Raw genomic sequence first — 15,720 nt, 5'->3', positions numbered from 1 at the left:
ATATAAAACAACAGGAAAGCAAAAGAACATTTCCTCCAGGAATCCAAAGTATTTGATATTTTTCTTACTCATGGAAACTTAATTTCACTACATGGAGTAGTGCAATAAAAATGTCACGTATCTTATTAAAGCAAACAAATGAAACTGCCTTTTTAGAGCATGAACACCATGGCTTAAGTAGGTGGTAGACAGTTCAAGAGAAAAAAAAGCAATGTAGTGCTGGTGCTATTACAATCAGTCATAAGAAGTTAAACAATAACTTTTTGTATTCATAAAATATCAAAAAGAAAAATGGTAGAAGAAAAAACAGCCTTAGGGAAGATTTTGTTATAAAGAAACAAGACCTTCCCACTCTCTATTAAAGATTTTGTGCTGCAGCCAGTTTTCCTTACTCACGTGAACAAAGCTGCAGAGGTCAAAAAGCCCCCTTGCAAAAGGCAAGCAAGCAGAATTTGCACAAATGCCTAATGCCTTTACTCTGACAGTAAATAATAGGCAGCACAACCGACCTGCTCCCCCCAGTTCCAATTTTAACAGCAGATACTTGATTAAAAACCCATAAGCTTTCAATGTCAAGCAAGACTTTTAATTTACTCATTTATTTGGTTTTTTTTAGTTGTAGCTGGGCTTTTCCCCTGTTTGTTTTACATTTTAGAAGCGAGTGCAGCCTCATTGCTCTTAACCACTCTGGCAAATTCAAAAAGTTCTTCTATACCTGAGGTATAATTATTTGCCTGTCATTATGATGAATGAGTTTCGATCCCGGCTAAATGGAACAGTTGAATCAGGAAGCCACGGCAGCCTTACCTGCGCCAATCACACGCTCAATTTTAATACAAGAGGCATCTAGCTCCTTGGCGAATTGATGGACAGCTCTATTTGGGTCCTCGTAGGTTTCAGGGTCAATGTAGGTTTTGGTGCCTGGAAATTTAACTGTAATGATGTAAGAAAGCATGACTGTGATGAAGCAAAAGCACTTATTGTGCAGTCAGCCCAGGAATTTCATTATGCAGAGTGCTCCTTGGAAGAGTGAACCTGTTTCCATGCCGCCTGAGCCAGAGCCACTCTGAGAGGCAACCTTACTTTTAGGCATCATCTGCAAGCATGCTGACACAAGTATAAACAATCCCATCTCTAAAAAATTACTAACATTAGCATCTGCATCTCCTCTTGAACTGAAAGAAATAATAAATATTAAATAGTGCTTAATGGAATAAAATGCAAGGGTTGACTGGGAGTAAAAACAAAGCAGGGAAAGGGGGAAAGGGTATAATGCCAGCAGAGGAGGTGAAAGTTTCTTTTCTGTGTAAGGACATCTTATCCTCTTCACCCAGGATGTGTAAACAGCATTTCTTTATGTTATTTCTCTCCTCTAGCAGGATTTGAAAGGCTCCTTCACCCCCTCGAATTTGCTTAATCTACTGAATATAATATTGTTTGTAGACTGTGGCAAAAGTCAAACTATTCACAGCACTCAGAAATTACAACCTTAGGTGCATTTCTTGCACTGTAATACGAACATGAGAAACACCTGCAGCCAACTTGTAAAGGCACAGGAAGGCAAAGTGGCCTCCGTGGTACAATTATGTCCCCTCTCAAGCACCTAACTGAATAATATGCAGCAACTTGTTTTTTGCTCATTCTTTCTCCATGCTTAGTACAGCCCAGGCAGCATAGTACTCTGGCCAGCATGCAGTTTTCTCCCTCAGATTGCTGATGATTCAGGTAATATATCTTTCGCTATTCTGGTCAAAGTAAATGCTCCTGGAAATCTATTAATCAATCAATCAATCAATCAATTTTTATGACATAAATTTGCTCACAAGGATTATACTCTTGAGCTTTAATTAAATCAGCGAATTAAAACTCAATATGAAAATGCAAAAATGTTCTTCTGTTAATTGATATAAACAAGAACAGGATCAAAAGTCAATACAAAACATAAATAATTTTCAGTTGCTTTGTATTCTTTGAATTTAACATAAAATATATTAAATTTGAAATTATATTGAAAAACAGCTTAGTAATCATGTGTATTTATGTTTTAGATGGTATTTATGACATTAATCCACAAACCATAAGAAAAATAAAATAAACCTAGAGAAATTGTTTCAGTAATATAATGAATTTACATCCAGGGAAATTATTTGAAATGTTGCCCAGATGTTGTTATCTGTCACATAATGTATTTAAATGCATGTTCTTTTAATTGCATTGGAAATTTGAACGCTGATGATTTTTTTTTAATTAAAAATATTTACTTTTTAAAACCAAAAGAGACTGGAGAAAATGAGAATTAAGCAGTAGGTTGACCTCTGGTAGCAGTGCTTTAAGGCAAGGAGATGGAGAAGGAGACATCCTCTTGTGTTTGTGATTAAGGGCCTGGACTGGAAGTAACCTTGTGAATCTCAAGTGGGCCTCTGACGGGTCTTTGTTCAAGCTGTCATAAAACATTTTGACAGGCCAAGGCTATCCTGGCATAGCAACGTGCAATAATGCTGGCCTGCATGTGCAGACATTGTTAGATGAAAAGGGAGGAGGAAACCAAATATAAATCTGAATTGCTTGACTAAACTCCTCCATTGTACTTGTATCTTCAAGTGTAGCACTTGAGGTCAAAGAGAGATGAAGGGAAGTGAAATGGAATATATGATGGTCCATTAAATGCACTGCTTTAAAATCTGCTTTAAAAAATGTTTGCTTGTAAGTTGTCGTTCTAAGTAAGTTGTTGTTCTAAGCTTGTTGTAAGTTAGGTTTTTGAAAATCCAGTCTGGTACCTCAGTGCAGAAGAATGACTACCTATTGACTACCTATTACAGAGCAAAAGGCCACCAAACTGGTGTTCACAGCACTGTGACCAAGCTGGTGACCCCAACATTGGGTTCCATCTCACTCTGTATGTGGCTATCAAATGACATTAAATGCTACACCTACAAGCAACACACAAAGGAAAACTAGTTTGGCAAGAAGTGACTTTTATATGGTGCCATGATTTAAGAAACACTATATATGATTAATAATCAGGCTAATTTGCTAGATAACCAGATTTCTTGAAAGTAAAATGAGGGAAAGGAACACTTATAAAATTTCACCATTTCTGGATCAACTATCAATTAGTAAGTAGCAGCTTTTGAATTAATTAATTTACGCTTCTACTGAAACAAAAAAGAAAAATGTCACCAAGAATGGAGATAAGAAACTATTTCGTTAGAGTATCCCTTTTGTTTATATACTGAAAAGCAAGAATACATAGCTGATCTTTTCCTTCAAGGACACAAGGGGGATTTTAAAAGTAAAAGTAGTAGCTCTTCTGGAGATGTGAAAAGCTTATAATGCATTATGAGAGGCAAATTTCAAATCTATCACTCCCAGAAGAGCAGCATTTAAGTAAAATGAGATTTTTGACAAATTCTTTAAAATCAGCTGCACTGAAAAGTCTGTGATACATAATTCTTATCTCATTATTATTTTCCACCTTTCTGGCACAGTTTACAAATTGATTGACTAAAGCTGCAATGATGACACTACTTAGACACTCACTGCATTTAAACAATTTAGATAGCCACACACCCGAACTTAGGAACTGTGATCAATTTCCACCTGTTTTTTTCAGGGAAGAAAGGTAAAACAGAACCTTGATCTGATTTTGAGTGGAGCTTTGGCTAGAACTATTAATTTAAAGAGGAATGCATTGAGACAATGCTTAGAACTTATGACTAGTGGCTACTTCATTTTCCATGTGACATTAAGATAATAGCTCATGAATTTAACATACTTAAAACAATCCCTGTTGTTTTCCTTAAAAAAAAAAAATCTGATGGATTTAAGATACAACTGCAATTATTGGTAGACAACAAAGGCTAAATACAGCATAGCATGACTAAATAGCTTGTACTAATATGAGAGTTACCAGGTCTGGGAGAAGACTGGAAAGACTGGCATTGTTCTGCATCAGAACTTATGTTCAGTTTAATTCTGTGATTTTTTCAATTATGGTCACTCAAAATAATTTTGCAACTTAGTTTAACACGCTTCCTGAGTTAATGACTAATTCTAAAACAGATTAAAACATTCCTCTCCCCTTACATGTTCAATTGTCATGAATCCAAGAAGGATGTGTTTTATTGAGTTTTCCCAGGGTTCTAGTTTAAGTTGAAATGGTAGCTGTGATTTTAACAAGAGAGGCTCTAGGTACTATTCTTAGCTAAGCAAGTGATTGTATATCCCACAACAGTAATGACATGGCTGACCTTTCTTTTCATATTAAATATTCTATTTTTAAGGACATTATGTTTTGTAAATATTGATGGTGCTACTGCATTTGCAGTAGCAGAACACAGATTTTGAGCAGAACAGCTTCATTTTGGGGTGATGCAGTGACTCACACTTTCTTAATCTGAAGTTTGCCTGAGGTAAAGATCAAAAAGTCACTTAGGCAAAGGTCTCTTGAATACTGCACCTCAGAGGGATCATTAGGACAACGTGAAACATGTATTCAAAGCAACCAAAAGAAAACAAAATATGCAGAATGAAAACAACAGTATATCATTGACATATATAGAAATAAAACCATCTGTGTGAGCAATGTTGACTTTAATCTGTGTTTTTTGTAGGTCACATTTTTACAGTGTTTAACTTCCCACCTGCTATTTACACAGCATTTTTGAGTTTCCTATGGCATTATCTTTCATGGAGTCTTGGTTTAGTATTGTCTACACTATTGCAATTTGGAATTTTTGAAAGGCGGGAAAAAAAGCAAAACACTTACAATGAAAGTAAAGTTCTTCATCCCCTTCTTGATCCGCTTTGCTATAGCCACAATGCCTGAAAAGAAAGGAAAACACCAGTTTTACTAATAAATAATGATTTACTTATCACATCTAAAGTCCTGACAAAATCAGTTCTGCAGGCTGGGATTTTCAGGCACTGAGCACCTAACTGCTGTAGGCCCTTTGAAATTTTCACCTATAATTCTATTGACAGCAGAGTTTTAAATAAATCACGAACAGTTGCAATCAAAAGGCTTTTGTATCAAATACCAGTCAGGACAGGTCTTGGAGAAAAAAATTCTAGTTCTGGTAAAAGGCTTCTACAGATAAAACAGAGGATTAAAGAACTTGAAAGTAGAACACTGTTTTACATGAGGTTATTCTTAAACTTACTGCTGTGTCTCTTTTTTTTTGAATGTAAAGTCATTTAAAGGCTGATCAGATAAAGTGTCAGACTTCTCCATGTGAGAAAACTGAACAGAAAGAGAGACTTTGAGGAGTAGAGGTAAAGAACCTGCTAGGGGTTCCTTTTACAGCACATTTACGTAGGACAAAAAGAACATCTTGATACAAGTATCTTGCCAAAGTAAGAGGACAAACCGTATAATTGATAATGGGATTTAAATGACAACTGTCCTTACTAAGAATTTTTCTATTTCAGTTTTGCAAGTTACTATCCCAGGTTTGACTATGTCTCAAGAGTTCACAAGAGTGGTGTCAGATGTGCTTACGTCCATCAAAGATGCAATACCTTCGTCCGATGATGAATCCAAACACCATGAAGACCAGGATGATAGTTCCTGCCACAGCAACCACAGCTATTATAATAACTGGATTCTGTTCACTGGAAACAGCTGTGGCTGCAAACAGAGCACAGAATCGAGATTAGTTAAAAATTAATCCCTACTAAGAGACTTGAAAAATTTAAGTCAATCATCATGAATCGTAGACTTTTAACTGTTGTAGACTGCCTTTGTCTGAAACATTTGCATTGATGAAGTTAGTCTAAAGAAGGGCCTCTACTGGAAATTCAACTAAATGCTGTATGAGTCAATGATTGTCTACACTGAATAAAAAGAAGCAAAGCTGGAATTATCTTGGCCAAAGTGGTACAGCATTACCTGAAAGCCAGCAATACTAGCATCAGTCACTTCCACTCCCTACTACTGCTTTGCTGCATCTGTTTTGACTCCCTCCTCCAAGGGGAGTCCTGGATATCCCTGTAAGGGGGGACAATAGAAGAGTAATCCCTAGCTCTGCTCCTAGCCTTCCCTCTAAAACTCATTGATATGACTTTGAGGGCTTCCAAGGAAATAGTGTCTTTAAGAAAAATGTTTGTGCTGAAACACTATTAACACAGATTTCCTACGTAGCATATTTCAATCTCTTACTGCTATTAATCATTGTAAATGGCTATTATTACTTACCATTTGTTTCTGTTAGCAACAAAAAGATGCTTCCATATTAATACAAAATAGAATTCTCCACGCTTCAGAGAATTTACATGCTAAAATATCCCCACATTATTGCTCTTTTTATTCAGATATGCCAATTCAATTAATATATGTAAATGTATACATGTCACATTAATGTAAACTGAGGATGTAATACTTAGCCTGAGAAACCTTGAAGCTTGTTAAAAACATTGCTTGCCTGACATCTAATAGGAGTAGCCATGTACTCAAATACATTAGGTAAGCACAGATCTCCTGAACTCTGGACATGCCCTGGTTTGTAACAGTGAGGATCTGAACCAGAAGATGTATGGAGAACGAGGCATGAGAGACTGTGTAAGTGAAAGTCAACTGGAATCACAGAATCGTAGAATCATTTAGGTTGTAAAAAACATCCGAGTTCATCAAGTCCAACCTTTGACTGAATACCACCATATACACTAAACCACAGCAGTATATGCTGCTTAACAGTGGCACTTGGAACACCTCCCTGAATGGCCCATTCCAATGACTAAACACCTGTTTAGTGACAAAATTCTTCCTGATATACCCTGCTGCATCTTGAGGTTCCGTCTTGTCCTTGAAAAGAGACCAACCTCCACCTTACAACACGCTCCATTCAGGTACTTTTATAGAGTGGCTTCTCCCTGAGCCTCCATTTCTCCAGGCTAAACCCCAGCTCCCTCAGTTTCTCCTCTTCAGATTTGTGCTGCTGCTAACTCTGTTCCCTTCTCTGGACATGCTCCAGCAACTCAATGTCCTTTCCAAAGTGAGGGGCCCAGAAGTGGATACAGGACTCACGGTGCAGCCTTGCCAGTGCCAAATACAGAGTGATGATCACTATCCTAATCCCGCTGGTCACAGTATTCCTGAAACAAGCCAGGATGCAATTGGCCTTCTTGGCCACCTGGGCACACACTGGTTCATGTTCAGCCAGCTGTTGATCGGCATCCCCAGGTTCTTTTTTCACTGGGCCACTTCCCAGCTTCTCTTCCCTTGACCTGTAGTGTTGCATGACGTTGCTATGACCCAAGTGCAGGACTCAAAAGTTTACCTTACAAACACCATACAGTATTCTTTGGCCTATCAATTCAGACTGTCCAGATCCCTCTACAGAACCTTTCATATCGTCCAGAAGAGCAACACTCTGCTCTGATTTTGTGTCACCTGAGAGCTTACTAAGGGAGTGCAAATCATCAGTTACAATATTAAACAGCACTAGCCCCATTACTGAGTTTAGGGGAACCCCACTAGTGACCATCCGCCTGCTGGACGTAGCACCATTCACTACCACCCTCAGGGCCTGGCCATCCAGCCATTTTTTAACCAGAAAAGAGTGCACCTGTCTAAGCCATAGGCTACCAGTCTCTCCAGAAGAATAATGTGGGAGTCAGTATTGAAAGCTTTACTGAAGTCCAGGTGGACTACATCCCCTAAGCAGGTAACATAGTAATAAAAGGAGATCAGGTTGATCTCGCAAGACCTGCCTTTCAGAAGCCCAAGCTGGCTGTACCTGATCCATTTGTATGTGCCGTGTGATCACACTCAAAATGATTTGATCCATGACCTTCCCTGGCACCAAGGTCAGGGTGACCTCAGCCTGTAGTTCTCCAGACCCTCTTTCCAGCCCTTCTTGTAGATGAGTGTCACATTGTCCAATCCGCAGTCATCTGCGACCTCAGCCTTTTCCTCATCCTTGGCTACACTCCTCCACATCAAGAAAAGGACGGATATTCATCTTGACCCTCTTGTTGTGGTTAATTTATTTACAAAACCACATATTATGTTGCACAACAGTGGCCAGATTGAGTTCTAGCTGAACTCTCACCTTCCCAGTTTTCTCTCTACATGACCTAATAACAACCTTATATGCTTCCTGAGTTGCCTGCCCCTTTCTTCCAGAGGTCATAAACTTTTTTTTCTCTGCGTTCCAGTGAAAGCTCCCTATTCAGCCATGCCAGTTTTCTTCCCCACTGGCTCACCTTTCATCACACAGGGACAGCCTGTTTCTGTGCCTATAAGATTTCCTACCATCCCCTCACAGTTTGTTACCTACACTGTGTGCATTGGTGTAGACGAACTTCAGTTGGGCTGATTTCACCCCCAACAGTGGCATGCCACCCCTAGACTCACCTCCAGCGAACCTGGTCTTACCCCCTTCCCCTTCCAAACCTAGTTTAAAGTCCTGTCAATCAGCCCTGCAAACTCACAGGTTAGAATCCTTTTCCCCTTTTAAGTCAGGTGAACCCCATCTGTCTCCAGCAGGCCTGGGGCCATGTAAACTGTCCCATGACTGAAATGCAGCCAACAGATGAAAGAGAAGGAAAAAAAGGAAACCAAACTGATATCTGATTAACTAAATTAACACTATGCTAAAATGGTTTACTGCTGGTACTGGTAACTGAACTGGAATGTCTACACCAGGTTTTCTGAACTCCACAGAACTGGGCTCCTGTTACAGACTTCAGAGGTTTCCATAGAAACAAATAACCCAGAATTTTTTTGGGAGAATAAGCCAATCAACATGATTTATTTTTTCACTGACACTGACCTGCACCAACTGTTTTCCCCCAAAATAACAAATCCCTTGTTGCGCTACACAGATTTAGAATACTCTGCACTGGAGGGAAATTACACACATATCATACACACACCCCTCTAATTTTATTTCCTGAAGAAACTTGTAATTTTTCTATGTTCTCTCTAATGCATATGAGGAAGATCACACTATTCTTGTTACTCTTTAACTAAAAAAGAGCTTATCTTTAAGTAACTATAACTTTCTGAGATACACAGGTCAGTGGGATGCTACTGTAGACTTGCCTATATTCCATTCATGCAGCTTTTTAAAAAATCAGGGGTGACTGTCTTGTGCAAGAGCATAGGGGCATAAGTTATATAACTCAGTTCCTGCAACTTATCTAGGTCATCAAAACAGACAATCCCAAGGAATGTCAAATTTCTGTAAAATACAGCATTTCCCTAAACTATTTCCATCTCTCTTTGAACTTCAGTGCAAACCTCACTTGGAAGTGAAGAAGAGGCAGCATCCTGGCCAGGGTGTGAAGCTACATCCATCCAAAAAATTTTGGAAAAATCCCCAGCCCTGCCTGTCACCTAGTCCAGTAGCCAAGATAAGTGCATAGAGGCTGACATATGTGAGTGGGTTGATCCATGTAAGTGCCTCACAGATTTTGGGTACTGGCACATTCTGGAAGCAAGCAGACGATGTTTTTGGGCTCTGGAAAATGTTGGTGACATGGTACACTGGCCAACTGGTAAGACAGGTGGGATGCAATGTATGATTTATTTTTATATCTTTAAAAAAAGAGGGGAGGGAGCTGATTGTGGGCATGGTCTGGTATAAATTCAGTGACAGCAGTGTAAGACATCTGCCTCTGTTCAGGTACTCTGCTGCTTCTCCTGTGTGATGAACTCAGTCTCCTGGTGTAAGGGTGAATCAGAGCACAGCTTCTGGAATGATCCCTGGCTTTGCAGAAACAAAGATGCTAGAGTGTTCTTAGAGGAAGGATTTTGGTATGCAGAAAGACTTTTCAGAGAGTTCATGCATGGCTACCTGTCACTGGTGATGCCACAACAGTGATGACACGGCATCGGCATCAGGACAGGAAAGTTCTTACCTCTGCTCAAGCTGTGCTCAGGCTCAGAGGGTGACACAGGGAGCTGGTACTTGGGCATTCAGTGACAGCTGACACCTGATCTGAGCTATCCAATGCACAATTCTTAATTTAAAGGAGTTAAATTTAAACCAGCTTTTAAATACACGGTTGTAGGGATGGGAATGCATATCTAAACACCCTGGAGGATTTAAAACAGTATATCAGCTGAAAATGCTGTGCTGCTGCTCCAACGATCTCTTCTCATGCAAGCAACTTCAAATGCACAATTTCTGGAAAAGAATTCATGGCAAAGTTCACCATGAAATCTTCAACCGGATCTATGTATGCCAAAAAATACTTTCTAAAGTATTTCTTAAGTATGTACTTTACACTTTCTATAAAAATTTGTAGTATTGGTATTTCAGACTTTGGAGATCAATTTTACGTATGCATAGTGTTTAAATCTTGTTTGATTTACCCTGATTCATGGCAAAAGGAAAAAGCAAAGTCTTCATGCCAGGTTTTGTCAAGTGTTTCTACTTTAACAGTAAGCGCTGTAAAGAAGTCAAAGATTGTACTCGATGACCTCAGAGATCTTTTCCAACCTAATTGATTCTGTGATTCTGTAAGTGGAAAGATCAGCTTCCATTACAAAAAGCAGAGGATTGTCTTTAGGTCCACTGGCTACAAACCACTAAACTTGACTTTTAAATACGTCAGTGAACCAAGAGATAGAATTGATACTTCAGTGATATTTTATACATTTGTGTTTTTTTCCAGAGGGACTTGTTTCTAATAACCAGTAAACAAAAAAATACTACTTGAAGCCATTGATTGATCTGTGGCAAACACACTGTAAAATAGAAATGGTCTGCCTTTATAGAGCATATTTACTTCATAATTTTGAAATTTTTCCACAAATATCTATGCAATACCCAACATATATTATATGATCCAATACAGGTATAATATATGTATATTTCATATATCAGATAGTATTAATATAATGGATATAGTTCCTCAAATATTGAAAAGTGGCTATACAGTTTCTATAACAATTCAGAAAACAGCACACTATTCAAAAATCTACTTAATTAACAACACCAACCAAACAGTGTCAACCAGAGGAAGTGCCAGGACAAATCCATGTAGGCAACATGACTGAATGTGGTGGTCATTATATATATATTTACATAAATATACCCATGTGTATCTCTTTCTTAAAATACTTTGACACTTTTAAAAGCTGACTACAGAAATCCACTGGAATAATGAGAACAGCCAAAGCCTCTAAACTGTAGCATGACATGGTTTAGTGTTCACCTGCATGGTACATCCCTTGAGAAATATTTCCCAAAAACAATCCAAAAAAGGTCTTCCTTTCAAATGCTAACAATAGACGAATGTGATAAGTCTGTAAGTTCTGATAAAATTATAAATAAAATATAAGAAACTAATACTTAATTGTAAAACAATTTTAGAAGAGCTTAATGGAATTTGCTATCTTTTTACCAATATTTTAATTATTTCTGAACACCCTATATGGGAAATCCTGGATGCTTATCCTTGCTGTGAATTATATTTTATAATGTTGTCTCAAAATAATGGAAAATATGCTACTTTTAGAATCTTTAATGAAAACACGGGACATTTTTCATGGCATCTCAAAGCATATAGCTGGCCTGTGACAAAAGAAACCTGCTGTGCATCCTGGCCAAGAATCTCTGTGGTTTATATGCATTTTTTCGTCATCTGAGTTAGAAAAGGAGCACAGGAGAGTGGTCAGTGATGCATTTATTATAGGATTTTCTAATCCCCCATATGTTGACCAAACTCCAGTCAAAACTGTTTATCTTTGAAATCATCTTTGCTAATCTTAGCAGCTACCAGTCTGCTTACATTCAGAATGTAAAAAATACTCAGATAATTAAAGAAATGTTGGGGAAATATTTTGATGCAATAATTTTAAACCACTATGGACAATAAATTATCTAATTAGCAGAAACTTATTATGACAGACTTCTAATTTGTTTTCCAGAAGACTATTCAAAATAAGAGATTACTTCTGGCTCTACCTCAGGCTCCCTTTCTGCAAAATGGGGATTCTGCCACTGACTCTTTCTACAGATGGGAAGTATGCTATTAGACACCGAGCTAATAATATTAGTAATAACAGCTTACTGCTGCTATTATGATAATTACTGTTTCAATTATGTCTATTAGATAAGTGGTATTATTCATTATTTATAGTTTTTATATTCTGTGTGGAACTAAGGTGGAATCACCGTATATTAACCACTGTATATAAAGAATAACCACAAGTTGTTCAGGCGGCACCTGGCTGCAATTAACAGGATGCAATAATATGTGTCTGCACACAGTCTTAGATAGACTGTTGCATAGGGTGAAAAGAGGGTATGGCATCCATACCCTCTGAATTCACAGCCTATGTATCCCTATATTTCCAGCTCCCAATCTGGCTGACCTGATGTCAAGGTCAACGTGAAGCAAACGCTCTAAACCAGGGTAACCAAATTTGGGTCTGCAACAGGGTGGTGGAACTGCCAGGGGCACAGTTCCTGTGAAGGGGCTCAGGGCTACCAGGTCTCACTGATGGAAGTAGTTTTTTGGTTACACAGCTTACAACTTCTTATATGAGCCTGAAAATCTTAGTATCTTTGAGATTCCCATTTCTTTACTCAACTAAATTACCAATGAATTCAAAATACACTAAAGATGGAATTACAGCTGAAGACACACACATAAACTAAACTACCAAGTTGTTGGGTTTTCTTTCAGAAAATCAAATGGAAAAAAAATAGCCTGGAGAAGTCTCTGTGGGTTGAAATCTCCCTTCCTTCTCTCCCCAGTTACAGAAGAATGTAGTTGAGTTATTCAGCTCACCACTACTCACTCCTTTTGTGGGGAAAAATAAGTGTGTATTTGAATTAAAAAAAAAAGTCTTTGTGTATTAGAAAGAGAGGAAAGGAGAAGAAACTAATACGTAAAAAATCTCTTCCAGCCAATTGTAAGACAAATTTTCACTTCTATGGTAAAATTAATTATGGACGCTCATCCTTCAAAAAACAATGACAAAAATTCACCTTCATGTAGAACAAAATTCCTTCTAATTGTAATTATATTGCTTATGACACTTTCCTTTCTTGCTCTACTTACTACCTCTACAGAAAGGGTTAATTTCCTGTAAACCTAATGCCTTACCTGTGGCTTCTTCCAATGTGGCAACATCCAGTCTGGGGCTGTAATTTCCATAACCAGCAGCAGTAAAAGCACGAATCTGGAAAACATACACTGTTCCTGGCTTTAGGTTATTAATAGAAGCTGAAGTGGACTTGGTTTTCACTGTTGAATAAGTCCTCTCCCTTTGATCCTGGAAACAATAAGACAAAAGATTAAATGACATTTACAGATCAGATTTTTTCATGATTGCACAACAGCAACTGACAGCCAGCCTGGGTAGTTTATTTCAATTTGCTGAATGCTCTTTTTCCCCAACAACAAAAATAAAGCATACTCTGTGGAGTATTACAAAAGATTGTCAACGCAGTGAAGAGCTCTCAGTGTAACATAAAATTCAAATGGGATGCTCATATTGTTACTCAGAAAACAGAAAAAAAAAAGGATTACTTTTTTTGGCTCTGATTAAATTTTGTGAAATTTTGATGAGAAAAAACTCAACCACAGCTTTCTAGGGGAATCTGTGAGGTCTAAACAGTTCAAGGACAGAGAAATTTTTCTTTCATGGTCAGAACATGACAAACATAGGGCTGCACAACCTGCCTTCATTCTGCATTAATTCAGTTTACAGCTGTCAGAATTTTTTTATTTCTAGAGTACTTCAAAGTAATAATGAATGAAGTCATAGACATTGTGAAATGAATGGAAAAACTCTGACATCATTACTTTGACATTGTACCCTTCCATCACCTCTAAAAAATACAATATCATCAATGCATAATTGGCTGGATTTTGCATAATTTCTGAGGTCCCTAACTCAGTTTTCATTCGGATTTTTATCTCTGGTTTTTAGTCTTTTCTCAGTTTAAGGCTCTAAGGCATAAAGAGGATCCCAGGGAAAGAAGCTCAGTATGACTCGCCACAAATTTGAAGCTGTAAGATTACAAACCCTATGAGTAATAACTCACTTTCAAATAGTACAAAAGCTGTATCACAGATCATTAGAGTATTCAAAAAGCTATACTTATTCATCACATTTACTGACACAGATTATGTTTCAGCACAGATATGTGAAGCCCTGTTGATTTTTGGTGGCAGATGCAACCCTGATTTGAAGGGCAGAAGAGATGAATTAACCAACCATCTGAATGCACCACATGACCAGAGAAGCATGAGCTGAACGCAGCAGTGCTAATGAGACGGATACAGAGGGAAGGAATAAATCTGTAACTCATTTCAATAATATTTCACCAGCTAAAAGTGATGGAGAGCCTTCCCTGTCGCAGTCAGTAAAGCAACAAAGGCTTTTGCTGAAATAAAGGGTTATACATGGTTTCTTTTCCCAGATTCAGTAAGGGCTTCTCCTGGTTCTTGCCCAGTCTGTCACTTGAGCAAGACCACAGTCTTGGCTAGCAACAATTTTCCGTATCTTCTCCAAGAGAGTTTAAATCACCTGTAAGTGAGGACTACGGCAGAATGTACCTTGGTATGCTTGAGAGATGAGACACAAGTGTAAGGAAACCATAAACAGTCAGGTTCAGGACTGTAAGCCACAGTGGAATTTCAGTTTGGGTTTTGATGCATAAAAGAGGCTTACTTGAACTGCCAACAGTCCTTGTATTCAAAAATAAAAAAATAACAATAACAACAAAAAAATAACCTGCACTAGAAATCTCACAGGACAGGCTTACTTTGGAGATTTCAGGCTGTTTCCATTCCAGCCCTAGCCAGAAGTGAGAAGTGAAAAAAACACTTATCAGAGTATTTCAGAATGACAAAAACTGTTTGATTTAATTTGTTTCTAAAAGGAGCCAAAAGTTCAAATCCTTTTATTTTCTTTTCTTCTAAACTAGTGGAACAAAACTTAAACGGCCTTTCTCATTCTGAGCAAGAAGATTGTGAATTAATTTCAAAGCTCAAATGCATTTATTTGGAAGGAAAACAACCATTTCAGTATTTGTGCAAAAATTGCCTCAGTTAAAGTTATATAGTCCAGTTTATCTGTGACTGCTAGAATGAGCTTTTTTTATTCTCTTTTATTAATTTCACTGTACTAAGTATAATACTGGAAGATGTTCTTCCATTAAAAAAAAAACCCAAAAAAACCACTGTAACATCAATTTTTTTTCTTTGCAAACACAGAGAAAACTAGCAATGAAATTCTGCTAGTTATTTAAAATTAGTATATAGGGAAAATAATAAAAGCCACATTCTAAAAGCTATCATTATATGAAAAAGCCAGGTATCTTGGTAATTTTTCTGTACTTTCACATTACCCATTTTAATTATTTATATTATTTATTTTACTTGAACAGATTAGAAACTGCTTTGCACATTAAAGAAATGCAAGGTTTTTGGTTCTCAATTTTTTTTTTTTTTTTTTTTTTTTTTTTTTTTTTTTTTGGGTTCAGAGGACAGTTTTGCCCTTGATAAATATGTAACATTTTTAGTATATTTGGACTTTATTGGCATGTGTATGTACATACACATGCTTGAGGGACAAAAATCATCTGCTAAAATTAGTAAAATTTCTTCCAAAGAATTATTTAGCTATCTGTACCTATCTGTTAGATTTTATTATAAGAATCATTAGAGTGAACAACTTAAACTGGAAGTTAGCATAACCTAATAAAAATTTTATTCTTTTCCCAAATCATATAAAGATCTTTTGATAAGTAT

General features: G+C 37.4%; 1 protein-coding gene across 5 annotated transcripts in view; it reads right to left on the bottom strand.

The window, feature by feature from the left end:
* Window positions 1-15,720, bottom strand: part of EPHA7 (EPH receptor A7) — a 162,264-nt gene that overhangs the window by 26,291 nt on the left and 120,253 nt on the right. For 4 of the 5 annotated variants that reach the window (XM_059842448.1, XM_059842446.1, XM_059842444.1 and 1 more), the window contains exons 7-10: window positions 13,066-13,234; window positions 5,521-5,629; window positions 4,769-4,824; window positions 808-933 (exon numbers count right to left, since the gene is read on the bottom strand). In XM_059842448.1, coding sequence (XP_059698431.1) covers window positions 808-933; window positions 4,769-4,824; window positions 5,521-5,629; window positions 13,066-13,234 — 460 coding nt within the window. The remainder of the gene's footprint in view (window positions 1-807; window positions 934-4,768; window positions 4,825-5,520; window positions 5,630-13,065; window positions 13,235-15,720) is intronic. The other variant, XM_059842445.1, reaches the window with a different exon arrangement.

Source organism: Haemorhous mexicanus, chromosome 3 (genome assembly GCF_027477595.1).
Source record: "Haemorhous mexicanus isolate bHaeMex1 chromosome 3, bHaeMex1.pri, whole genome shotgun sequence".
NCBI classification, from domain to species: Eukaryota; Metazoa; Chordata; class Aves; order Passeriformes; family Fringillidae; genus Haemorhous; species Haemorhous mexicanus.
Note: the sequence above shows the minus strand (reverse complement) of the source record. Positions and strands in the feature narration are given on the sequence as shown.